The following is a 27240-nucleotide window of genomic DNA, read 5'->3' on the forward strand; positions in this document are numbered from 1 at the left end:
ACGTTCTAATTTCAATTTTTCAACTTTGAAAGCGTATTACAGCAATATGGATAAGAGCACAGAAATGTATCTATACTTTAGCAGATATTTGTAAAATTGCTCACTGCTACTAATATTCGCGCCTCCCCTTAGACTAGTGCACGCCTCCCCAGGGAGGCGCGCCTCACAGTTTGGAAAACGCTGATCTAAAATATACAGAGATTAAAATGAGCATAAATACATGTCTGTAGCTACCACAGCTTGGTCACAATTGTCAAACTTCGGTATTTGATCGTCTTCGAGAATGGCCTGTATTTTCGTACGCACTTACTCCTAGATGATTGTTGAACATGAGCGTTGATCTAAAATATACAGAGATTATAATGAGAGTAAATATAGCTATATATAAAGTCTTTTATTCACTTTGGTGCATGATCTGGATAACATTTAAATGTGTTTGTATTGCAAACTTTTACACTTTGAATAAATGTTTGAATTCAACATGTTAACATCCATCAATCAACTTTTGTTTCTCTCCAGAAAAGAACAGAGACTGCAGCTGACTATGTTAAAGTTGTTATTGTTTTAGGTGATCCTCCTACAAGCAGCCAGAGCTAAATTTCTTTAGTACTTTTTAAATGCATGTTGTGTTGCCTACATGGAATCAATAAAATAATGTAGAATATTTGAAGTTAATTGAAAATTAAATTAATAGTGTGTTTCTACATTGTTTAATTAAAGAGAGATAAAGCTCATTATGTAAGTTTTGATATTTACCTGCAATTGCTGTTAAATTATATATAAGAAGAAGAAGAAACTGGTGGCGTGACGTTTAAAAGTACGGTGCGGTCATCGAAGGTGAGGTTACTTCATTTGCGTCTAAATTTTGTTTTGTTTTCGAAAATCTCGTGAATATAAACAACAGCATCCGGATTCCTGATTAGTCGTTAGCAATGTCGAAGATATCGAAACGAGCCAGAGAGCTCAAAGTAAGTACACAGATTGAAGCTCCAATAACCCAAATTCCTTATGCTTCTCTCTTTTTCTTGGCATATTTTTTTTTTCTGCTCACCATACTTGTATATGACAATGAGTAATGTTATGCTCCATCTCTCTCTAGACCATGGGTAACCATGAAAGTTTTTTAAACCGAATCCAAAAAACTTTATACTATGGACGTTTACCAAATGCAGATTGCCTCAGTTTGCCTGTAACAGGTTTGCTATGCAATTAATTAGCAAACTATACTGTATCAAACTAACTGTCAAATTGGAATTCCTGTTGTAGAGCTGGCATCTGAACTCTTTTCCGAACCTCACACTGGCAGATCTTTGGACAGGCTCCATTGCAAAGATGCTGCTTACATATCAAGGCAGTCCTGTGTTTCACCATGCTCCTTCGTTTTGGCTGTACTGTACTTGGAACGTTTGAAATCTTGTAATCCTGAATATTTACAATGTGTTGCTCCATCTGAATTGTTCTTGGTCTCACTGGTAAGTAGCATTTTCTTAATATATTTTATTAAAATTAATTTTTAATTAAATTTCCCCAGATGGTCTCTACTAAATTCTTGCATGATTATGGTGATGACACTGAAATTTATTTGGATGAGTGGGCAGCTTCCGGTGGTATAACAGTCAAAGAACTGATAAGTTTAGAAAAGGATTTTTTAAATGCAATTGTAAGTTATTATTGGTAATATTCTATCATATTATTTGTTATTAATAATATTTTTTTTTAAATAGGAATGGGAGATATTTGTGAGTGATCAAACATTCTGGAGGAAGCTATCATCTATTGAAAGTATTATTGGAAGAAATGAAGGCAAAAACAGAGGCTTCTTTACTTACACGGAATTGAATAACCTATTGTCGGTGATAGATGCAGGAGCGTTGGTGCATTACTTGACTGCCGTTTTGGCAGTTCTTACTCTGACTTACGCAGCCGGATTACTCACAGTGATAAGCTCGATGCTTATTGTTAGCCACATGCCAGGAAACTGCTTGAGCCCGGTGAGCAGCGAAGTACCATCCAACCAACAAAGCTTCGAACAAGAACCAGAAACAGTATTCGAAAAAAAGCCAATAGACGCTGTAGATATTCTACAAACTGGAATAATACTTGCAAGCATAGCCGGTGCAAATTACGATTCGAACGAAACTGAGAATACAGAGAGCGTCGGTTGGGATTGGTGGAACAGCACGACCATGAATTGGCTTACCTCGACTTCCAAGATCATGGAAATTCCGATACCTGAATTCAAGGCGTACACTTACAACAATTACCTAGAGATGACCATCGACAAGAAGCTGCTGCTGCAAGATCAGTTGCATAAGGCTACCAGGATCCGTATGCAGGATCGTCTCGAGTCGTCCTGGCATACTGAATGGACCGATACAATTTTTACTCTGTTCTCTTACAGCCCAATGGCTTTCTTCCAGCAGATTAAAGAGTGATTTGATAAAGGCTGATCGTGTATCCTTTCTCTCGTACAGATTGGACGGATTATTATTGGATATATCAAATGGTAACATATTTTTCTAAAACACAGACACAATGCTTAGCTTTAACGAATTCATTAATAGAATTTATATTTATTTTTGGGGTACATATTCGATTTTTGCTAATTTTTCTAAATGATTATCGAAATAAAAAAACTTTCATGTAATGAAATTACTCTTCTTTTTAATTATTGAAACCCAAATCCTTTTCGTCTTTTGAAAGGTAGACAATCTTTAAAGGATTCGTTTAATTGTTACTGATTATTACAGTAAAATTAGATAAATTATAGGACAATATTATAAATAAATTTTATTAATAAAATTACTCTTTATATATATATATGTAAAGTTTCACAATTTCTATACAAATATACAATCAATATTGTAATAATATAATCTCTTTCCTTCACTATACAAATTTACATTCTTACATGTTAAAAAATCATTTGTATCTACAAATTTTACACGTTGCGACTTAAATACTAAATCGATAAAGCCTTTCAAATAGAGAGATACCAACGACGGCTGTGCATCATCATCAGACACAAGTGATAGAGAGACGAACGCAACAAACAGTTTTGTTCATGTTGTAATGCCGTATTAAATCCAAAATGTTACGTACACGAAGGTATAAAAACCCAATCAAGTCTTCTGCTCGTTCAAGGTAATACTAGTAATGTCCTTGACTATCATCTCGGCCACCTGCCATGCGAGTTCCTCTTTCTTCTTATCCTCCTCCAAGTTCACAAACTTCCTTACAACGTTCTTCAGCTTAGACTCACCCCGCTTGTCGGGCTCAGGCTCGAAATCCTTCACGAACTTCCCCATATCCGTAACCCTACCGAAAGACAATCGATGATATTTCTTTCGCTTCCATAGAGAATCGGGATCATACAGTTGTCGCGTGTCTATGTTCATATCGGTCTGCTTGTCGCGTTTCTTAAATTTATTGGGGTTCTCTAGGGCTAAAAAAGTGCTCGTAGTGCTGAAGCTCTTCTCGCTTCCGCACTCCGAGGATATGCTCTTCGTGCGACCGTAGATGCAATAGCCGACACTTTGCACCGTGTTTATCAACTCCGATAAGTACTTGTAGTAGAGCTGGGAGGCTAGGAAGGGTTTCAGATAATGCTTGTCTAGGACCTGCTCGATGATTTTCAGCGGTAAATGGAAGCAGTCATGCATCAAACCATTCTCTCCGCAAATGTTCTGCTCAACAGCGAACCTAATCTTATCGCCGAAGCCTAAAGGGCAGTGAGCCTGCAGCGAAAAGTACTTATCGTAAAGTATGACTGCATCATTCTGAGCCTCGATGGGATCGAAGAAGTCCTTCTGATCGTGCAGCTGCTGGTGGAAATTGCTCGCCGCCAACCAGAACTCCAGCAAAGACCGGTAACTTTCCTGCTCGAGGAATTCCATGAAGTAAAAGAGAGCCGTTTCATTGTAAAGTATATCCTCCAAAACGACGTTACCGCTCGTCAGAACATCTATTTGATACTTGCAGAAGTAATCGCTGCTCAAAAACGCCTCGAAATACTCCTTCTCCAAAATACCAAAAACGAAGCTTTGGATATCCTTGAAGCAATTGGAGGATATCAGTTTGTTGTCCGTGGAGCAGATGTTCTCCACGATTTGATTCCGTATATTATCGGGACAGTTCACCTTCTCCGGAGCCTCCAGGGCTATGTACTTCTTGAAGATCCTCAGCGCGTCGTCGGTGAACTCCTGCATGATCTTTCCGAGCTGGTGCTCCCGCTCATTTAGCTTAAGACTAGCCGTTTCAATATCACAATTATTCACTAAATCTACTCTACTTCTGTCGGTCTTCGCGTCGCTGAAGTCACAGATGCTCGTCGAGTCCGCAGTATAAGAGTCGCAATCCGTGCTCACCGATAAACTATCGTGCTCGATCTTTGTACTGAATGAAGACAGGTTGTTCATATCCTTGGCCGTATCTTCGTGCTGCTGGATAGCCGTTTGGAAATTTTCAATATCCAGCCAACATCGGATGAAATGCAGAGAATTCCTATTTTCCATGAACTGGATGAAATATCCTAAAGCAGATTTATCCACGAGCACATCGCTTAGGGTTTTCGAGAGCCGCGATTTATCCTTAGTTTCCAGCTCAGCTTAAAAATAGAAGCAAAACATATAAAGAAATATTTCTCAGTAATTCCCCGTTATTATAAGCAATAAACAACATGAAATGTTTTCGTTTATAAAATCCTTGCAAGAAATTTACATTCTCAATTCATTAATGACATTATTATACACCTCCAGTAAACAAACAGAATTTACTTCTCAATAATTGTGGGAAACAACTCTTACATTCAAATGAAAAATATACACTCTGTTAATAACATACACATTTTGTGTTATAAACTATAAAATAAACATCTAAATAAATTATAAATGAATCATTGTTGCTTGTAACGATCCAATAAACATCAAAAAGATGTTTTAGCTGTCTAGACCAAAATAACAAATATACATATTTTAATTTAATAATAAGTATTGTTCAAAATATCAGCAATAAAGAATAGTTATTAGTTCATTGAATTGTAACACAATTAAAACAAGCCTAGGTATTGTCATATGATTTACAATTGAAGTAACGATAAATAATTGCATTTTTATTACTCGATTGAACAGGCGTATCAAAAACATATTGATTATTAAGAATCTTGTAATTGCACATGGTCTATTGATTTACGTAGAAAATTTAGTACACGTCAAACATCTATTATCATCAGAAATATGAGTAGTCTTAGCCAATACAATGATGTAAACTTAATAACTTTGCGTAGTTGAAATTTTGTAATATTCTTAAAAGAAACAATAATATAAACAAATTTCCATGAATAAGCTTAATCCATATTTTCTATAATTAGAACGAAATTACCAAAATTGCAATTCCGATTACGTAATATATAAACGCAGATGACCTCAGCAAACTGACCTCTGAAACTATCTACGAATTCAGCTGCCAATTTGATATTTGAAAGGCATTAATATAATTTACAGTTAATAAAAGAAATAGTTATTTGTTTTAAACAATACCACGAATATGAATAATTATTTTGGTTCGATATTTATTTGTTTCGATTAATAAAACGAACCTGCTTAGAATTATTAGTTGAATGCACAAGTTATATGAATTATTTAGAACTGCACTCGTGCAAGGTAATAAAAAGAACTTTCTTGGAATGCGTCTTATAAAGTGACGAGTAACCACATCTATAAATTCTATTGTATATAAAAATGTAGGAGCACAAATTATTATTTTTTCTAGTTTAATGAAACCAATAAAATAATCTAAAGTATTGAATAACCATCAAAATACAAAAAAAAAAACCTAATACGTAATGGTTCCCACATAATAGTAATAATAGAGACTCAAATTCTTGTGTCAATGACCTTTCTATACTAATGACTAATAAATATCACTGTCTCTTTCTTCATGGAATTGTTAACTAATCATTAAATTACGCATTACTAATTAAATTTAATTAATTAAAAAAAAAATGTATTTGATTAATGTTCAATTTACAAGTATGAAATTATTTGTTCTTTAAAAAGGAAATAACTTGTATTTATTTGTAGAAAAGAGGTAAATAGAATAAGTATTGTGTAGGCGGGAATGCGACGGTCAAGGCTATTGATTGATACTCCTTTTTAGATATACTTTAGTCACGTAAATTCTGAATCACGTCGAATCGAAATAGTTGCTCATCATTCATAATAAATTTATTCTACTGCTAAAATTCAATTTTATAAAGAAAAGACTTGCAAAATAAAACGCTACAAGAGTGAAACAAGTTTTGGAAGAAATTACTTCCATTAGTACACATTCTTTCTTATCAAAGTCGCCTTGAATTTCGTTCTTTTGCGTTGTTTCAAATGTACAGCTTTGACAATAATGATTGTGATTATCATTGAATTGTTTTGTTTTATATACAATTTAAACTGATAATTTGGAGTGCTTACTGAGAGGAAAATTGCTTATCTGAACTTTTTACAGATAAATGATTTTGCACTTACTTAGGTCAAGCCCTTCATCCTCGAACACAGCCAATGGGCCAAACGGGCCCAAACTTTGGCACCTGCTTGGATCGTAGGGTTTCTCTGTGGGACTGGCTACATCGTACTCAGGGCTCTCTTTACTCCTGCGACCTGCAGATTCAGCGAAAATTACGTTTAGATAATGAAGAGTTTGATGGAGACTCACCTGGTTTTTTGAAGAAATTTAACATTTTACATTATACTTGGAAACCGAGCGGTCGTGCGAACATCACGGACGAGTCCTGTCCAGGAAGCAATACACATTAGCACGAATTGTTGCTGCTTTCTACAGTTGACATTTCCACAATAAACGGTCGTAAAGTGCGTGCATTCGTCCACCTCCAAACAAGGATGAAGGATAACGGTTCTTCGGTGTTCACTGCGTGAGCGAATAACGCTGATTAAGTATTTGTTAACACAGGTAGAGAGCAACGTGTGTTTTGCTGTTTTTAAGCGTAATATTTATTTATGCACCAGTCAAAAACACAATTTGACATTTGGAAAACTTGCTGGGAGAAATACTTTGAAGTTTAAAGTTTCAGTTTGTGTATTGGTAACGCCGATTAACTAACCAAACTTTTGACAGTGTTTGACAGTTAATGTCATATAGTTCAGAGTGTAAACAACGTGAGTATTATTTGTTTATTCATAGAGACTTTTGGATCTGCGGATAATTTGGGTAACAGGAGTGAGGGCTGTGTTGATAGTCCACCAAAAGTTTTGAAAAGCGTTCATCGGTAAGTTGCCTGGTACAACAAGTAGTAAATCTTTAATGCTTATCCACCAGAGTTCTTTTTTAATGTGCCTAATGGAATTTCAGTGTTTGCCATGGCTCACTCTGGCGTTGGACCTGCAGGGAAACGCAAGGAGATATATAAGTACATAGCGCCATGGCCTCTGTACAGTATGAATTGGTCAGTCAGACCCGACAAGAGGTTCAGGCTGGCTTTGGGGAGTTTCGTTGAAGAGTACAATAATAAAGTGCAGATTGTCTCTCTGGATGAGGATAACAGTGAGTTCACTGCTAAAAGTACATTTGATCATCCGTATCCCACCACCAAAATTATGTGGATACCAGATAGTAAAGGAGTCTTTCCAGATTTATTGGCAACTAGGTAAATATTAATTATTTGCAAACTGTTGTATTTATTTATTAATTTATTTTAGTGGTGATTATTTGCGGGTGTGGAGAGCCGGTGAACCAGATACACGTTTGGAATGCGTGCTGAACAATAATAAGAATTCTGATTTTTGTGCACCACTGACTAGTTTCGATTGGAACGAGGTTGATCCGAATTTAGTTGGTACATCGTCGATAGACACCACATGCACGATATGGGGTTTGGAGACTGGTCAGATTCTGGGTCGGGTTAATCTCGTTTCGGGACACGTGAAGACACAGCTGATTGCGCACGACAAGGAGGTTTATGACATAGCCTTCTCGAGGGCCGGAGGTGGTAGAGACATGTTCGCATCCGTTGGTGCTGATGGGTCTGTTAGAATGTTCGATTTGAGGCATTTAGAGCATTCGACGATCATCTACGAGGATCCAACGCACACGCCGCTTTTGAGGTTGGCTTGGAACAAACAGGATCCCAATTACCTAGCTACAATTGCTATGGATGCCTGCGAGGTAATTATACTGGACGTGAGGGTGCCTTGCACGCCGGTAGCGCGTTTGAACAATCACAGGGCTTGCGTCAATGGTATAGCCTGGGCCCCGCACTCCAGTTGTCATATTTGCACTGCGGGCGATGATCATCAGGCCCTCATATGGGACATTCAGCAGATGCCAAGAGCTATAGAGGATCCGATCTTGGCGTATACCGCTGCAGAGGGAGAGGTCAACCAGATCCAATGGGGCGCGACGCAACCCGATTGGATCGCAATTTGCTATAACAAGTCATTAGAAATCTTACGCGTTTAGGCCAGGAACGAGATCTGATTAGCTGCCAAACGCGAGTTAATGCGAACTCTCGCCACGGCAGTCGAGTTTAATTTATTTAGAACACGTATATAACAAAAATAATAATAATTATGAAAAAAAAAACAGGACAAACAAGTAATAACGATGAAGAAGACGAAACTTAATTTCTCTGCATTGATGAAATAATGATGCTGCCAATTTTTATGATATACAACACACACTTATATACATACATTTTTACCTACCTTATAATTATAATTTTTAATCACTCGGAGAGGATTTACTTGTCTTTTCGTTACGGGAATTTTATTAGTTTTTTTTTTCTTCTTCCGCGAAGTGGTGAATCCATGCAATTTTATACGAATTGATGAAGTAGCGTATATTTAAAAAAAAATAAATAAGAAATAATTACGATGAACGGATTAATTTCAATATTTTAAGAATGCAGATTTTTGTCAAATTTGCGTAACGAATCACTTGATGATATAATCGAATGGGGAACAATAGAAACCAAATGAAATTATTAAAATATTAATTCACACAAATGAAAGTGCGCTGATTCAGCCACGAATTTTAATTATATATCAAGTCGGAAACGACACATTTTTAATGTAACTGAACAAAAATAATATTTATACATAAAAAGTATATTTTTTCTATAAATATAAATTTACACGTATATAATAATTGTATCGCAATACAATTTATTTCAATCAAATACGTTTATTATTCCCTCACAGGTTTCGTTTCTCAAGCTTCTTGCGTCCTTTCAATATTGAAATTGATCATTTTTCATCATCGTCGTCACCTCATCATTAGGAAATATCAATCTTCCTGTAGTTAATTAAGGTTGATATCAATTATTTACACACGACTAATGTCTATCATTAGGCCAAATAGCAGGATCATAGTTGTATTTATTTATTTTTAATCGATTTGTCCCCCCCTTTCCCAAGTTTTTGTTTTGTTTTGATTCTTTCTCTCGTCCCTTTTTCTTTCCCTAGAGAAGATGACAAATTGAGTTTCCGTTTTGTTTTTTTTACTACGCGCAAACTACCTTCCTTACCTTTTTTTTTTATTTATTCCGAATTTTACCCAAATGTAACATTATTATATTATCGTACACTGAAGCAATCGTATGTATGTACATATGTTGTTTTCGCATTTCTTTTTATCCACATTTCTATTCTCGTTTTGTGATACATTTATAAGCTTTTTCATGTAAGCTGACTTAGTACATGACATACTTATTGTTCGTTTGGTTTTATTTTTTATTAGAGAAAGAAAACAAAAATCAATGTTTATTATTATTTTTTGATTTGTATAAATGAAATGAATGAAAAATAAAAACGATATTTATAATTGAAAAATACACGCTGTTTATATATTTTTCCTCCAATATACGATACAATTAAATTTCCTTTCAATACTTAATTTGTCTCCATAATTAAACATTTTACTGGAGCAACTAAAAATAAATTATTCCGAATCTCTCATATTATATTTGTACATATTAATGCCGCTTCCGCTTAGGACGTGGTTTCCTCTTATGCTACCGTTTCAGGAAGTGCGAATTCATGTCTCCTCCGGATCGCTGAATGGTATTCAGCTTCTCACGAATCCTACCCTCAACGGTCGTGTTATTATCGCTGCTCTTCACCAACTCCTTATGCATGAAATCTGGATCAAATTCCTTCACTTCGTCCTTCGCATCTTTCTCTCTATAAGCTTTGACTTTCTTCTCGCGCTCTTCATCTCTCCATGCCGCATTCTCCATCATTTCGCGCCTCAACTTCTCTTTCTCTTCCTCACTCAATTTCTTCTTCTTGACAGGTACCTCTTTCTGCACTTCTACCGCTTCCTCCTTTTTGGCAACCACCGATTTGTGACTGCTCGTACCTAAGGGAATCTTGGTACCATCGCATTTCACCAAACCCCAATTCTTAACTTTCGGAGTTTCCTCCTCGTCCGAATTAGATGGAGGGTAGTAATCGGGAGGTCGTTCAGGGCCCACAATCTTTTTAACATCTTTCGTTGGAGTGCAACGTTCAACGCTGTTACTGCGGTTTCTGCACTCCCTATACTTATCCAGCTTCTCCATGCTTCCGCTCCTCTGATTTCCTCCAGGATTTTCAATGTTTCTACTTTTTGATAGGCTTCTTGACTTTCTTTGATCGCTCCTAGATCGACGTCTTTCTCTCCTTACAGATTCATCGTATTTTCTCTCATAGCTTTTCTTTCTGTAGTCTTCATGATCTCTTTTTCTATCGTAACTCCTATTCCATTGCCCTCTTTCGTTTCTGTTTGACCTACCTCTATTATCGTTGTCGTAATTCCTTCTATCGCGACTCCTATTTCTCCTATCCGATTTATAAGCATCTTCATGCATCTGTTGATTATTTCTGTAGCCTCCTTTATCATCTCTAAATGGCTTTCGCCTTTCTGGACTATCGTTATTTCGGAACCTTTTTTGATTCCTGGAATTATCTCGTCCTTTCAACTCATCTCTACTTCTGCTTCTATTCCTTCTCTCAACTTTTTCCTTTTCAGCACTCAAAGATCTTTGCTTACGCTTATCCTCTTTTTTATTTTGATTATCTGTGTTCTTTTTACCTTTCTCACTCCGTTTCTTGGAATGTTTGCTTTTCTTCTCTTCTTCACTACTGCTACTACTGGAGTCGCTGGAGTTTTCACTACTGCTCTCTTCGCTGCTACTCTCCTTTTTCTTTCTACTCTTTTTAGACTTTTTCTTCGCGTCCTTACTCTTTGAACGTTTCTTATTCTTGCTCGACTTTCGTTTCTTCTTCTTAGGTTTGTCTTCCGAATCACTCGAATCCGAATCTTCGCTACTACTCTCGCGCTTCTTCCTTTTCTTCTTTTTCACAGCCTTCTTCTTCACCTCTTCCTCATCGGAACTGTCATCACTACTCTCGTATTTCTTCTTCTTAGGCTTCTTCTTTTTAGGCTTCTCTACCGCATCCCTACCTTGATTCCTCTTTCTGTTCTTAAACTTAGTGTACTCATCTTCAGATTCCACATACTCTTCCTCAACTGCACTATCAGAGTCTGTATCAGTGAAGTTCCCTTGCATAATGTCAGTCAAATCTTTCTCGCTCAATTTACTTTTCATAGCATTAAATTTATGCATGAGAATTATATCTAAATCCTTGTCCCTCTTACTCTTCTTATTTTGCCTGTCCATCCCAAGTGGATTATCTTGCAGATACTCCAGTTTCTCCTCCAATTCACGTTTACCTTTTTTCGACTTCTTCTGCTGCTTGCTCAGAGCCTTCTGTAGTTTTTTGAGTTGCACAGGATTCTGCAGGAAGTTTCTGCGAGTTTCTTCCTCCTTTTTCTGTATGGAAAGCAAAGGGTCTTCTTGTAATTTTGCTTGGAGATCAACCTGCTCTGCAAGCGCCTGCTGCAGCTTATAGTCCCGAATTGAAGGTGGGATGCACTCATGCTCGACATGATTCTTTGGTGGTACTATACCAAGTTGCTTCTGCTTCTCCTCAGCATTCAATTGTTCCAAAGATTTATCTACGTTCCGACCCAGTAGGTACTCTTCCCTGTCCACCATGGAATTGGCTCCTTTGTACATCCAGTCCAGCTTCTTCTCGTCATTCTGATCAAACATTTTGTTTACCTTCGTACAATTGAGGTTACGTTCAATCTCTCTTTGACAGTTTTAACCTAGAATGAGCGTTGTTCGTTAGTAACCCACAGCGGTGTTTCTTCAATACTCACCAACCAGTTCTTCAGTTTCAAAATGCGCTTACCCGGTTCTCTGTTGAATAAATGCAGTGCTAGGAACTCTTTCTATGTGACGACGCCTATTTATTATGTGAATGCCAGTAAGTATCTTTCTTTTCTAACCAAACTCACTTGTTTCAAAACGTCAACTTTCTTAGCACCGCATATAGGCCACCTGTACAGCTCGGTAATTGCAGACTGCGTTGGTAGATGGCACCAGCTTATACATTCAAATGGAAAATACAAATTTGCTACGGGCACAGATGAACATGGTACAAAAATCCAACAGGCTGCTGTAAATAATAAAACATCCGTAGATCAGTATTGCAACAGCATCTCCCAAAAGTATCGCAACCTTTCGGATCAATTCTCCGTAGGATACACCGATTTTATAAGGACTACAGATGAAAAACATCAGCAAGCTGTTAAACACTTTTGGGTAAAACTTTCAGTCTTCTATCTAATCGATTAAGAATTGAATGATTATGAATTATTATTTCATACATTTCCATTATTCTATTACAATCTATTTATTTATTTTTTTTTAATTTTGGAAACTAGTCTTATTAAAATCAAGTGAAAATATTGTTACAAATGCAATAAATTTAATGTTTTAATTACTCAGGATAAAAATTATTAAGAAGGATTACAGTTAATATTTTCTTTACGTAATATCGATTATGATTAAAATGCTTGTAGTGTTTTCCGCACTTTTATTCCGCACACGAACTAAGTTTCGTGTGTTTCAAAACATTAATTTAGAGCTTTTGCGCTGGGATGCACATCAATGTTACGAAATTACATTCGTGTACTAAAATTTCATTAATTTTTTATACTTCTAAAAATACAATTAAATAAAGTGTATTGCCCGGCGCATCCACAATTTAAATATAAACTAAATTATAACATTTTTTTTTATAAATAAGTACAATTATATAATAATATCAGGTATTTGCAAGTCGTTAACAAGTATACATGTATAGATATTAGAATAATAATAAAGGCAGGTGAAAATTTTCGTTCAAAATATTACATGGGTACAGAAACTTTCCTAATGAATGTGATATTGAACGTGAATTACAACAAGCCGTATTCATGTATTCCATAGACGCAAATGATAGAAGAAGCATTAATTTGAAAATTTCCGCGCGAGAAATAGTTTTGTCGTTACATATTAAATACGGTCTCGCCTTTCGCTAAACTTTTTAATTGCGAAACTTGCATGTTGGAAGTTCTGAAATATGCTCGCAAATTTCTTTTTAACATTGCCCATTTTTTATGTGTGTGTGTACGTTTTGCAGAAGAAACTGAGTGAGAATGGACACATATATTCGGCTAAATATAGCGGATGGTATTGTGTGTCGGACGAGACTTTTTTAGTGGAGACACAATTAAATGAAGTGGTTTCAAAGGACGGCCGGAAAGTGAGAGTCTCGGCTGAGAGTGGTCATCCGGTCGAGTGGACGGAGGAGGAGAATTATATGTTCAGATTGAGCGGGATGCACGGTGATCTGTTACATTGGCTGAAGGATGGTAAAGTTTAAATCCGGAGGGTAAATGTAGGAACGGATGAGAGGTTACATTATTAATGTTGCAGAGAGCGTGGTGAAGCCGAAGAAGTTCCATAAAATCCTAATGGACATGCTGGAGGAGGGTCTGCCAGATGTTTCAGTGTCTCGGCCATCTAGCAGAGTGCATTGGGGCATTAGAGTACCCGGCGACGACGCGCAGAGTATTTACGTCTGGTTGGACGCCTTAGTTAATTACCTGACGGCTTCCGGTTATCCCGACAAACGGTACAAGGACTTCTGGCCCGCAGATCTACACGTCATCGGCAAGGATATCCTCAAGTAATTGCTATTTATTACATCGCTTACATCGATTCAATTTACATAATTGAATATTTTAATCCAGATTTCACGGCATATATTGGCCAGCGTTTTTGATGGCAGCCAACATGGATCCACCGCGATCTATCCTATGCCATTCCCATTGGACGGTCGAGGGCGAAAAAATGTCCAAATCCAAGCACAACGTCGTTTGCCCTTTCGAAAGGAGCGAACTCTACACCACCGATGGACTGAGGTACTTCCTGTTGCGCGAAGGCGTAGCTCACAGCGATGGTAGTACGTGATCGAAAACCTCAAACGGATGATCCCAGCTTATTTTTCCTTCTTTTCTTTTTCGTCCGCCACAGATTATAGTGATACCAAAGTGTTGCGCATCCTGAATTCCGAATTGGCCGATACCCTTGGTAATCTCTTAAGCCGATGCACCGGAGGATCCTTGAATCCGCAACAGACGTTTCCTGCAATCGAAACAGCTGCTTTTGATACCATAGCCTCTTTGGATGTTACGAAGAATCTTCTCCACGCCATTGAAACGCTACCAGGTGACTGATCGAATCTTCCGGTTTTGCAATAATCCAATTTCGAATTAAATTGCAATTTCCGGTATTCTTTTAAAACTTCTTTTATGACTAAAGCTTACAGCTATACACATTCATTTCAATTAAGCTTTCTTAATGCAATTTCTGCTTTCTCATCTTGTAATGTCTTTACGTTATTTAAAAGCAATTTCATAAATAGTAATAATTTTAACAAATCTAATCAGTTCAAATAAAATGATTAGTTGTTTAACTAATATTGTTGAAGAAAAAATTTTTCTATGGGATATTTTCAAATGAAATTAAATAATGTAATTGGAAACCGTGGCTTCGCTCCAAATGGATGTACGATAATTGCTTTGGGCTATTGGCGTATTGTGAATTGTTTTTTTTCTCTCTCTGTATTCATTTGATGATTGAAATGAAACGTGGGAGTAGTATCACGTGTAGCTTTCATTAATGGAACGAAACAAACACGAAAATAAAATGAAAATAATCTCTTCCTCAGAAATCTGCTACGAGAATTACTCGAGCTACGCTTTCCACAAGGTTGCTGACGCAACCATAAAGACTCTTCACACAGCTAATTTGTTCTTCGAGACTTTGAAGCCGTGGGAATTGAAGCGCGATGCTTCGACCTTACCTCAGCTGGACGTGGTGCTTCATCTCGTGATGGAATGTCTTCGAGTGAGCGGTATCGTATTGTCGCCGATGGTACCAAACATCTCTGAAACTCTTCTCAATAAAATGAATGTACCAGAGGTAAAAAGGACGTGGGCTTCAACGACGCAATTATCTTGGAAGGACGAGGCTTTCCAATCGAATCCTTTGGCTTTAGACAAGACGATCCTCTTCAGGCGAATCTTATTGGAGAAGAGCGAGGATAAGAAAGTTAGAGCTAAGAAGTAGATTTCGGTTTAGTAAATAAATGAGGTTGTTTGTTTTTCTCGAACTTTATTGCGTTTATTTACGTTTTTTTTTTTGTTCACCCTATTTACATATATAACTTTACATTGATTCTTTATTTATTTATATTTTTTTTTTTAAAGGAGGGTATAAAACATTTTCACCGTGCTTCGCTCCGATTTTAAATATTTATTCTCTCTCTCTCCGAGTTTCAAGTAAATAAAGGTTATTTCAAGGGAGGACGAAGAGTTTCTGTGGTTTGCTCAGATCCCACACTGCGGTTTTTCGTCCAATAAATTCGTTAGACCGCCAACCTTCGTCCACCCCAGAAAAACTATACAAACCCCTTTCACACTTTCATCCCCACATACAACCCCTCCCTATTTCTCACTCACTGTATATAATATATATATTATCTATACTTGTATGTATATATTTATACTGAAATTTGCTTTTAAATCTTATTACATTCTCTTTGTATGTACACAGCAAACATTAAGACATCTTCAATGAGACAGATATGTAAACATGATTGTTTCGGAAAAAATAAATAAATAAACGATATTTTAATTACACGAACCCTGTGTGCTTTGCTTCGACTCCCTCGTTATGACACGCTATTTACACTGAAATGAGTTTGTTTTTTTTTTATTACTATCACAGAATAAGAAGCGGAGAAAAGATATTCACGTACTAAATATTGCTTCAACTTTGGCGCAACGTACAGTCAGTGTGCACTGTACATTCAGAAGCCTAAATTATACAAATTAATGAATGAGCATTCATCACCATTCCAAATTACTTGGATATTGGTACATTATGAATTGATGAGATCATATGAATTATAATACAAGTATATCTTACAAAAATTATATAAACAACAAGAAAATACATTGTTTTACGTGAATAATAATTAAAATTAAAAAGAAAAACAATTGTTACAAATTTCTACGTATTTACATCAAGTAACATGCATTTACACTGGACAACATTAGTTTTTTTTATATAATAATTTAAAAAAAAAATCACAATAAAATATCTCTTATTCATTAAGTCAATAAATACTCACTATATATTTTTTGAATACGTAATTTCTCTTAACCTAAATAACTTCATTATATGTATGTATATATTTATAAATCGATTTATTTCTCTTATGAAAGATAAACATTTTGGGTAGCATTTAATAGCTATGGAACATTATTTATCTTCTGTTTACTGTTTGTATTTTACTTTGGAAATCGTGTAATTTGCGGCTTTATGTAGTAAAATAACATCGTTTGCTTTAGTTAACTATACGATTAGAAAGTTCTTTAAATTAAGCAGAAGTGTATTTATATTACAATTATTTGAAAATGATTGCGGACTTTATGCTTGAATGAACTTGGTACAAATTGGAAAACAAGCCGTTATTAGTCTTTTGGCGAGATTTGTGCCGAGTTCGATTGTTCGTAAAAGACAAATAAAAACAGGTCGCAAAACTGTTTCATTTGAAAGCCCGGCCTCCATCAACAAATATTTGCTTTTCACGTGGATCAAATGAAAAGCTTTATTCAACCATCGATTCGAGCTGCCTTTCAGACATAAATACACATTTTAGATAGTTGTGACATTCCCTTTACTCTAATTGCAAATTTGATTCGTTAATACTGATGTTGAATGTTGAAATTGTAGATCCATAGCTATTAAAATTTTTTGGTACAATCGAATTGAAAAAGTGAAAAATGCTGTGGTCTTAAAGCTACGAAACCATTGGAATTAAGATAATCTGAAATTGTCATCATTAGCGGGGGGTGGCGGGATGTACGGAAAAGAAGTAGGTAAGTGTTTCTTGCAGAGAAACGAAGCATCCATTTGAATCCATCGCAAAATAAAACGCGTCTCGAATATCAAACACATTAAGTACATCTCCATCTTCGCATCCCCAAGAGGAGAGAAAATATCAACGAGTAACTCGACACCTTCAACTAAGTAAGACTAAATAAATAAATGACAACTCAGAAATGAATAGAAAACAGAAATACGCACAGCCTTGATTCTTTTCTTGTTATATGTTAAGTGGAACGAGAAAGAATTGGTATCAGGTTCATCATCATCTTAAACCATGGTGTCCCTGTAATCGTTTTCATGTCATACGATGTCCTCGGAGATGTCCTTCTCCGAAGAGTTGACGCGTGTCTGCCGGACGGACTCGGTGCTCAGATGCTCGCTGGAGAACTCTCCGAAGGAGCCGTTTCGTCTTGCGTTCACTATGACCGTCTTCGTGCCGTAATCAGTGATGAATTTGTCGTTGGTGTTGAGGGATACCGATTGGTAACCGCACTTGCAGCAGTCGGGATAGTGGGTGGTGAGGATGCGTTTGAAGGCTTCGCGGAATTCCGTGTTGAAGATGGAGTAGATGATCGGGTTGAAAGCGGAATTCGAGTAACCCAACCAGGTCAAGATCTTGAAAGTTATATCGGGGATGCAGGTCTTGCAGAACGCAGCGACGATGTTGATGCAGAAGAACGGCACCCAGCAGATCAGAAACACACCCATGATGATGCCCACTGTTATTGCGGCTTTGTGATCGCTCACGTGGTAAGGAGAGCTGTGATGGTTGTGCATATGGATGTGCAGCGCCTTATTCTTAGCCTGTTTCATGCTTTTCTTCTTGTTAATAGTCCCTTCCGGAAGATCTATGGGTCTGGTGATGGCCCTAATATTCTTCACGTGCTTCTGAGCGTAGCAGTACAAACGACAGTATATACCTTAAATCACACAATAAACAGATTTAATTTAATTATTAACATCAGTTTGTAGAATTTACCGATCATAACGATGCAAGGGACATAAAACGAAATGCAGCTGGAAACCACAGCGTACGTCGGAGTCAAATCCAAAGCACACGTCGGGTAGTTCTGGCCACCGGAAGAGACCACGAAAGGCTGCGGCGGACGATGCAATCCCAAAGAGATCGGAACGAAGGAAATTAAAGCGGCCAGCAACCAGATCGTAGCTATCGACCCAACAGCTACTCTCCTCGTAACCCATCGACCGTATCTGCAAAAGAAATATTTAAAAAAAAACACAACATTTTAAAGTAAATTATTCAACACTTAAATCTTCGAAGCGGGACATCTTTGATGCTCGAGATAATTTGAAAAGTTCGTTGTTAATTTATAGTCCCAGACTTTGCGACAATAATTACAGTTCAGAAAGCACTAAAACGTAAGTTTTTCAACCCTCTTCCACGTTTTTTTTTTTTTAATGTAAGTAATTGCATTTTATTATGCAAAATACGCAGCGCCGCCAATTTTACGTTGCCTTTTATCGATAATAAAGTCCTGCCCTGTAAAACTTCTGCGAATAAGTGATGTTATGACATCGTTTAACGTGCTTCGTTGCTCGAGGTACATCGATCATGAAACAATTTAATAATACGAATAAACACGAACGTCTGCATCTTATTACAAGTAATTTGCAAGTGATTTAACAGAATTATGTCTATTATATCTATTAAATCGATCTAAACTAATTTAAACTTGTTATTTGTTAACTTTTGATGGAACTGTGGGAAATGGAGTAGAGTCATAATTAAATAGATGCGATGTTATTTATCAAAGTAAGTTTTAGTTGGCCTGAAGCTCTCTAGTGAAATTGAAGAAATGTTATAATATACAAAGCAAAACATCCACTCAGACACTGCATCATTTCCCGAAACTTTCCGTTACGTAATATGCATGCATACGAAATGTAAGTGCATCCGACTGTTCCGTTCATACACGAGTTCCCCGAGGTGTGCTCAGCTGTTGAGGTAAATAAATTACAAAGTTAGCAAATGACGAAGTTTTCCACAAAAAAAATAATTGAAAACATATCGGCGCAGGTTTGGATGCCTGCAGCGGATGATGATGTTTCCATGGAAATTGCAAATACAATCCATCAACATCCATACGCTGCGACTCTCCAGTTAATTAGAGGCAATTATACAATTAATTAATATGCCTAATGAGATATCGCGATGGGATCTCTGCTCTGCGAAACCTAGGTTACGCGCAGGCTTTATCTATTCCTTTCCCCCCAACCCACGCACGTTTCCATTTGTACTTTGAGATTTATTGTCGCGTCTCATTTACAAGACCTAAATTATTACATCTTCACCGTTATTTCTTTCTTCTTACAATCACCTACTACTATCTTTTCTATTATTATTCTATTCCAAAGATTTCCATAATCCATAATTCAGTTTCCACCTTCATATTTCAATGGTACTCAAACACGTCAGCTCAGAAGTAAACCGAGTTATTATCACAGATAATCAATCATATTTTACAATAATGATAATAATATTATTCGCACTTTTTAATTAATTTATCAAATTTATCAATGAAACCATATATTATACTAATTAGTTAGATATAGTTATGTGAAGAGAATCCTTTGTCTCTAATGAGTGTGAAAATATTAATTGATATTTGATAGAAATTCTACGTCTTTTTAATTATACAAATATTGGTAAAATCTTTGGACAATTAAGTAATTCCATAGTTTCATAATACTTTTGGTATACTTATTCCAACTACTTGAGTAAATAAATATAATTTCTTAATAAGATTTTAGAAAAATTAAAAAAAAAATAGCAAAAATTGTTGGTCAAAGTAAAATATTCTATTTCCATAATCCAAAATTCAGTTTCCACTTTCATATTTCAATGGTACTCAAACACGTCAGCTCAGAAGTAAACCGAGTTATTATCACAGATAATCGATCATATTTTACAATAATGATAATAATATTATTCGCAATTTTTAATTAATTTATCAAATTTATCAATGAAACCATATATTATACTAAATAGTTAGATATAGTTACGTGAAGAAAATCCTTTGTTTCTAATGAGTATGAAAATATTAATTGATATTTGATAGAAATTCTACGTCTTTTTAATTATACAAATATTGGTAAAATCTTTGGACAATTAAGTAATTCCATAGTTCCATAATACTTTTGGTATACTTATTCCAACTACTTGAGTAAATAAATATAATTTCTTAATAAGATTTTAGAAAAATTAAAAAAAAAAATAGCAAAAATTGTTGGTCAAAGTAAAATATTCTATTTCCATAATCCATAATTCAGTTTCCACCTTCATATTTCAATGGTATTCAAACACGTCAGCTCAAAAGTAAACCCAGTTATTATCACAGATAATCGATCATATTTTACAATAATGATAATAATATTATTCGCACTATTTAATTAATTTATCAAATTTATCAATGAAACCATATATTATACTAATAGTTAGATAGAGTTATGTGAAGAGAATCCTTTGTCTCTAATGAGTGTGAAAATATTAATTGATATTTGATAGAAATTCTACGTCTTTTTAATTATACAAATATTGGTAAAATCTTTGGACAATTAAGTAATTCCATAGTTTCATAATACTTTTGGTATACTTATTCCAACTACTTGAGTAAATAAATAAAATTTCTTAATAAGATTTTAGAAAAATTAAAAAAAAAATTAGCAAAAATTGTTGGTCAAAGTAAAATATTCTATTTCCATAATCCATAATTCAGTTTCCACCTTCATATTTCAATGGTACTCAAACACGTCAGCTCAGAAGTAAACCCAGTTATTATCACAGATAATCGATCATATTTTACAATATTGATAATAATATTATTCGCACTATTTAATTAATTTATCAAATTTATCAATGAAACCATATATTATACTAATTAGTTAGGTAGAGTTATGTGAACATTATTCAAATATTGGTAAAATATTTGGATAATTTGATATTATTAAGTAGTTTCATAATACTTTTGATATACTTATTCCAACTATTTGAGTAAATAGATTATTGAATAGTGAAGAACATCAATAAATATAATTTCTTAATAAGATTCTAAAAAAATTAGCAAAAATTATTGGTCAAAGTAAAATATTCTATTGGTTTGTGCAAATTGAATGTGATTTCTATTTGCACTCGGATCCGCATTGGGGGATGCTGGTGTCTATGTGTGTGTAAGTATTTTTTTCTCCTATCTCTTCTCGTCGAAGTAAAAGCGTAGCAAATTCACTGGATCGGATGAAATTTCCATTTCAAAGGAATCGACGAGAGGTGCCTTTATACATCCGGAATATATACACACGTTGGTACACACACACACACACACAGTCACATGCATGAAACACATGCAAACATCGGAAGAGGCCGTATCTAAAAAGAGTGGCGCGAAAAATAATATTTTTTTATTCAGGTGCAAATGCAGAAGGCGCGCGTAAATCGAACCCCGAATAACAATATTGATATGCCAGATAACGACAGAAAACCAATATCTATCCGATCTATTTATCCATTCAGAAATCATTCCCTCTCCGAATTTGCAATTTCGAGAGATCGAGATGAGTTTCACTAGTGAAACATCAAAGAAAAGAAACAAGGGATGAATTGATTTTTAAGAAGCAATCATTGCAAGAATATACGTAAGAAATTTTCTAATTTAATGGTAAAATAAACATTAAAGTCTTCAAATATTTATGAAATAATTAAATATTTAAATTGATTCATCTCATTTTGTAATTCAATTGAATTATTTTCTTATTCATTTTAAACATGGATAAAAATTACCATACGTTTATATACAAAATTATGAATCATTTTTCCGTTGGTTTATATAGAATTAATTAAATTATTAATAATAATAATATTTATTGTTATGATTATAAAATTACACAAATAATTTCAGAAAAAAAAAAAACGTATGCACATAAATCAATGCAATTTAGTAATTATGCAATGCAATTTATTAATTAATTTCAATTACATAATTGAATATAAATGTTTGTTGATTTTAATCGAAACAAGATTAATGTATTTGTAATATATAAATTGAATGTAATTGAAATTATCGTTTCGCTTTTATAATTGCTATACAAATGTGAACGTGAATCGAATGAATGTTGGTAAGAGCAGCAGAAATCGATTCATCTAACTGCAGTTTGGAGATCGGAAATGCTTTAGATTGAAAACAGATGGAAGATAGTTTATTTTATTTCAATATTTTTTTTTCTTTTGGAGGGTGTTTTCATTAGGTCTGGGTAGGTAAATTATATGGTGAATCGATTCCTGCAGTCGGGGAGGCAAGTTAAATTGCTTTAAATTTTCCAACTGAAAGGATTCCACTGTTTCTCAATATTATTCCAGAAACCGGAGGCATAACGTATTTCAAAACCAATTTTTTTTCTTCTATTTTCATTCTCATCTCCCCTTACGCTCTTTCATATATTTCTCTGAATCCACGATTGCAAAATATCCACCCAATTAGGTATACCGAAATAATAGTGATTTATACTATGACTTTTATTCTCTCATCTTCGAAGTGAATTCCGAATTTCCATTTCAGATATTTAAAATTGTAATAATGCTTCGACGATTAAATGTAGATTGCATATTAAGACAAAGATGTTGAGCTGTAATCGATTTAGAACTTAATGATGTTTACTGGAATGAGCGTGAACGCTTGTAATTTGATTTTATTGTAATTTGAATGATGGGATTTCTATTGATATATAGAGGATTGGAACTCTCACCTGAGAGGGTCCTTGATGTGGATGTACCTGTCCAGGGAGATGGCGCACAGATTGAGGATGCTGGCAGTCGAGCACATCACGTCGAATGCCACCCAGGTGTCGCAGAATTGCGCCCCGAAGATCCAGTAGCCGAGAAGATCGTTGACTCCGGCGAACGTCATCACCAGGGATGCGACGAAGAGGTCAGCGATTGCCAAGGAGGCTAGGAATAGGTTTCCTATCCTGCGGAGACCTCTGTCAGTATAGATGGCAACGCACACCAGGATGTTACCAGCGACCGAAAGGAATATCAACACAGAGAGAAAAATTCCTGTAATTAAAAAAAGACAAAAGTCTCAATATTTATTGAATCATACTAAATTATGTATATAAGAATTAGTTTAAGTTTTTATTCAACTTTGTTAAAGTATTACATGAAAATTAATGTCTGCATAATTTTCATTAATTTAAGTATTAATACTAAAAGTTACCAAGCGTGCTTATTCAGAAATACTATAAAATGTGAAAACATTGCTTCATTCCTCCTTCTTCAACTTTGACAGGTTATTGCGTAGAAACTGTAATAGTTACAAATCTAGCAGTAAGCCCATATTAAAGCCTATAGTTTTAAGATTAATTATAATATTCATAATTATAATTAGCATGCGTTGCTTTAGAGTAATAAGATAAATTGTAAGAGTTTATTTCAATTTTGGACAGCTTTCTATAGGATTATAGTAATATGTAGAAATCAAGCTTGTGTATGTGTACTTGCTATTAATGAATGAATGTCGTTTGAGAGGATCAAGTTGTTGACCAAATATTGGGATAAGCTGTGTACTAACTAACACCAACCCAGAATGTACTAACATGACGATACATGGGTATTAAGCGGTTCAATACGGAGCGTTTGATTGGATGGCAATTAGGCGAATTAAGTAGTTCCCAGTAATTGAGATCGCAATACAGACATTAATAACACCCTAAATGGCTAACAACCGGAGCGACGTGTAACTCCATTAACTACGATAAATTCAATAGGGAAAAAGCAAAAAAAAACTTAAGCACGTTTAATATGCGGTCTTAATTAACTAAATCAATATTAATCCCTCAGTGGCGTTTATTAAATTAACATATAAATTGCTTGTTTTTCGTGAACCATCCCCTATTTTCTTTTTATATAGATAATAATTTTTTTTCTGCGTAATTTTCCCCCCATTTGCCGACCCTCGGTTTCGATCCACGCAAACCTTTGGTTATAATTAAAAAGTTTGATTGCCATACGCACACAGCGAACATGTAACAATATGATTCCTTCAATTGCATTCGTGATTTTAATTACGTCGTTTGCTTTTTCTAGTGGCGGATTTAGCACTTGTGGGGTCTCAGGCGTGATTCAATTACGTAGTCTTGAATTGTAATTAAAATATCTTTTCTAGTTTCATTTTTGAACTCGAATTACAGTCAAAAGGATTAAAGCACAGCAATACTTCCATATACATTTTTTGGATATATGAGAAGACATTGATTTTTTGATATTTTCTTATTTCATTATAGTACGGGAATTACAACCAAATGGATAAAAAACACAGCAATAAGTGAAATCTGCCAGTTTGGAGGGTAACTGGTTCATCTAATGATCATTTCTTAGGCGTGATTCAATTTTGTAGCTCTTATGTAATCTTGAATTGTAATCAAAATATCTATTCCAGTTTCATTTTTGAAGTCGAATTACAGTCAAAAGGATTAAAGCACAGCAATACTTGAACACACGTACATTCCCCGAATTTTCAACTTCCATATGCATCTTTTGGATCTATGAGAAGACTTTGATTTTTTGATATTTTCTTATTTCATTATAGTACGGAAATTACAGCCAAATGGATAAAAACCACAGCAATAAGTGAAATCTGCCAGTTTGGAGGGTAATTGGTTCATCTAATGATCATTTCTTAGGCGTGATTCAATTTTGTAGCTCTTATGTAGTCTTTAATTGTAATTAAAATATCTATTCTAGTTTCATTTTTGAAGTCGAATTACATTCATAAGGATTAAAGCACAGCAATACTTGAATACACGTACATTCCCCGAATTTTCAACTTCCATATGCATCTTTTGGATCTATGAGAAGACATTGATTTTTTGATATTTTCTTATTTCATTATAGTACGGGAATTACAGCCAAATGGATAAAACCTACAGCAATAAGTGAAATCTTCCAGTTTGGAGGGTAACTGGTTCATCTAATGATCATTTCTTAGGCGTGATTCAATTTTGTTGCTCTTATGTAGTCTTGAATTTTAATTAAAATATCTATTCTAGTTTCATTGTTGAAGTTGAATTACAGTCAAAAGGATTAAAGAACAGCAATACTTGAATACACGTACATTCCCCGAATTTTCAACTTCCATATGCATCTTTTGGATCTATTAGAAGACATTGCTTTTTGATATTTTCTTATTTCCTTATTGTACGGGAATTACAACCAAATGGATAAAAACCACAGCAATAAGTGAAATCTGCCAGTTTGGAGGGTATCTGGTTAATCTAATGATCATTCCTTAGGCGTGATTCAATTTTGTAGCTCTTATGTAGTCTTGAATTGTAATTAAAATATCTATTCTAGTTTCATTTTTGAAGTCGAATTACAGTCAAAAGGATTAAAGCACAGCAATACTTGAATACACGTACATTCCCCGAATTTTCAACTTCCATATGCATCTTTTGGATCTATAGAAGACGTTGCTTTTTTAACATTTTCTTATTTCATTATAGTACGGGAATTACAGCCAAATGGATAAAAACCACAGCAATAAGTGAAATCTGCCAGTTTGGAGGGTAACTGGTTCATCTAATGATCATTTCGAAGCCATATTTCTCCTAGAAATCTTCCTGGCTTGGATCCCAGATGCGCATTAAAAGCCCGTTCCGAACACACGAGAAATTGGATAGCGAAAGATTTATGTACTTGTTACACTTACCTACTAGGAGGATCGACATCATTGTCACTGGATTCGGGTTTTCCGCTTCGCTTCCATTTTCGGCTATGGCCACGGTGTCGTTTACAGAGATCTGGAAAATAAAATGGAATTCATGACATACTAAATTTCCGCTAAAGAAACAAAAAAAAATAGTAACATTTTCCATCCTGTTTCGCATTCAATTGTTTTATGCAAATCGTCTATTGTTATGTTTGACAAAAACATGGACCAACTACAACGCGATAAAAAACAAATTTATGTTAATAAAAGAAAATCAAATAATACTGAAACCATAATTCTCAATTCTTTGTTAATTAACAAAACTATTATGAATTTGTTGGATACGAAATAAATCATAAAATGCAATGAGCGTAAAACCAATTTATTTTTCAAATTTGTTCACAATATGGAAAATATTGGTTTTCAGTGATGATACAATTTATTATATAAAAAATTTGTTAATAAAACTAATTTATAAATGTTTCCTGTTTCAAAAGTTTGAATAAAAACATTTTTATTCTAATCAAAAAGTCAATTGAATTGTGTAAATATACGCTTTTAGAATCAAAGACTTAAAAAAAAAGAGAGAAACAATTAATCTTGTAGCAGATTTCTGGTCGTGAATGCTATCAAAAGTGTGGATCGATACCGGCAGACTTGTTAAAATTACGTAATGTCGGAGAAGAAACTGTTAATTGCGTTCGGTGATGTAGATGTGACATTGGAATAGATTCGTAGGGCGCAGGATAATCGGGTTACCGAATTTACTATGCAGATAATGAGATTTTGATCTACAATCATTGCTTTTCCTTGCACAAACTGCCGGAAATAATCCACTTAAACCATCCTGCTGCTTACTTAGAATGCGGATATTACAAAATCGAAGGCGAATGTTGCATTAATAATAGAATCTCGTTGATAATAACAATATTTATAATTATAAAACAAAATATTTAGTATATGCTTATACATTTATAGATTGAGTAAATGGATTTTGAATGAGGATAAGAAGAGTTGTGAAGTAGTTGCAAACTTCTTTGTAACAAGATTGAAATGTGCTGGGGATCCGTTCCGTTCCAGCCCACTTCGATTATAATCGATGACACGGAGAAAGAGAGTTTGCAGACTTTATAAATAATGCAGAGCATCGAAACACCGTAATTGCGGAAAGTTCCGACGCGA

General features: G+C 35.0%; 6 protein-coding genes and 1 long non-coding RNA gene across 11 annotated transcripts; 3 read left to right on the forward strand and 4 right to left on the reverse strand.

The window, feature by feature from the left end:
• Positions 1-157: 157 nt before the first annotated feature.
• LOC108562107 lies at positions 158-797 on the reverse strand. Its single transcript, XR_001891046.1, has 3 exons — positions 757-797; positions 403-577; positions 158-341 (listed from the first exon to the last, which is right to left on the reverse strand). It is a non-coding gene; the product is annotated as an uncharacterized LOC108562107 (long non-coding RNA).
• Positions 798-824: 27 nt separating this feature from the next.
• Positions 825-2582, forward strand: LOC108562106 (protein CNPPD1). The gene is made up of 5 exons (XM_017920311.1): positions 825-968; positions 1100-1196; positions 1267-1472; positions 1532-1660; positions 1725-2582. The coding sequence occupies exons 1-5, from the start codon at positions 933-935 to the stop codon at positions 2433-2435; spliced, it is 1179 nt and encodes a 392-aa protein (XP_017775800.1). The 5' UTR covers positions 825-932; the 3' UTR covers positions 2436-2582.
• Positions 2583-2881: 299 nt separating this feature from the next.
• On the reverse strand, positions 2882-7068 carry LOC108562108 (A-kinase anchor protein 10, mitochondrial). 2 transcript variants are annotated; one of them, XM_017920313.1, is made up of 3 exons: positions 6706-7068; positions 6519-6650; positions 2882-4606 (listed from the first exon to the last, which is right to left on the reverse strand). In XM_017920313.1, the coding sequence occupies exons 1-3, from the start codon at positions 6728-6730 to the stop codon at positions 3123-3125; spliced, it is 1641 nt and encodes a 546-aa protein (XP_017775802.1). In that variant the 5' UTR covers positions 6731-7068; the 3' UTR covers positions 2882-3122. The 2 variants fall into 2 exon arrangements, with proteins under 2 accessions (XP_017775802.1, XP_017775803.1); XM_017920314.1 differs by lacking the exons at positions 6519-6650; positions 6706-7068 and adding an exon at positions 5597-5630.
• Positions 7069-7134: 66 nt separating this feature from the next.
• On the forward strand, positions 7135-8589 carry LOC108562109 (DDB1- and CUL4-associated factor 7). Of its 3 annotated transcripts, none has more exons than XM_017920315.1 (3): positions 7135-7300; positions 7360-7654; positions 7707-8589. In XM_017920315.1, coding segments are annotated over exons 1-3 (1056 nt in total). In that variant the 5' UTR covers positions 7135-7299; the 3' UTR covers positions 8467-8589. The 3 variants fall into 3 exon arrangements, with proteins under 3 accessions (XP_017775804.1, XP_017775805.1, XP_017775806.1); XM_017920316.1 differs by having other exon boundaries at positions 7135-7297; XM_017920317.1 differs by having other exon boundaries at positions 7135-7276.
• Positions 8590-9844: 1255 nt separating this feature from the next.
• Positions 9845-12369, reverse strand: LOC108562110 (pre-mRNA-splicing factor CWC22 homolog). 2 transcript variants are annotated; one of them, XM_017920319.1, is made up of 2 exons: positions 12246-12369; positions 9845-12159 (listed from the first exon to the last, which is right to left on the reverse strand). In XM_017920319.1, exon 2 carries the CDS (start codon positions 12101-12103, stop codon positions 10019-10021), a length of 2085 nt encoding a protein of 694 aa, XP_017775808.1. In that variant the 5' UTR covers positions 12104-12159; positions 12246-12369; the 3' UTR covers positions 9845-10018. The 2 variants fall into 2 exon arrangements, with proteins under 2 accessions (XP_017775808.1, XP_017775807.1); XM_017920318.1 differs by having other exon boundaries at positions 12214-12369.
• Positions 12166-15557, forward strand: LOC108562111 (methionine--tRNA ligase, mitochondrial). Its single transcript, XM_017920320.1, has 7 exons — positions 12166-12320; positions 12378-12658; positions 13521-13752; positions 13817-14069; positions 14134-14345; positions 14417-14611; positions 15114-15557. The coding sequence occupies exons 1-7, from the start codon at positions 12236-12238 to the stop codon at positions 15512-15514; spliced, it is 1659 nt and encodes a 552-aa protein (XP_017775809.1). The 5' UTR covers positions 12166-12235; the 3' UTR covers positions 15515-15557.
• A 1412-nt stretch (positions 15558-16969) lies between these two features.
• On the reverse strand, positions 16970-26115 carry LOC108562112 (dopamine receptor 1). Its single transcript, XM_017920321.1, has 5 exons — positions 26059-26115; positions 23099-23408; positions 18321-18553; positions 17540-18261; positions 16970-17478 (listed from the first exon to the last, which is right to left on the reverse strand). Exons 1-4 carry the CDS (start codon positions 26078-26080, stop codon positions 17642-17644), a joined length of 1185 nt encoding a protein of 394 aa, XP_017775810.1. The 5' UTR covers positions 26081-26115; the 3' UTR covers positions 16970-17478; positions 17540-17641.
• Positions 26116-27240: the final 1125 nt, after the last annotated feature.

The sequence above is a fragment of the Nicrophorus vespilloides genome, unplaced genomic scaffold (genome assembly GCF_001412225.1).
Source record: "Nicrophorus vespilloides isolate i.1.1-1 unplaced genomic scaffold, Nicve_v1.0, whole genome shotgun sequence".
Lineage (NCBI taxonomy): Eukaryota > Metazoa > Arthropoda > Insecta > Coleoptera > Silphidae > Nicrophorus > Nicrophorus vespilloides.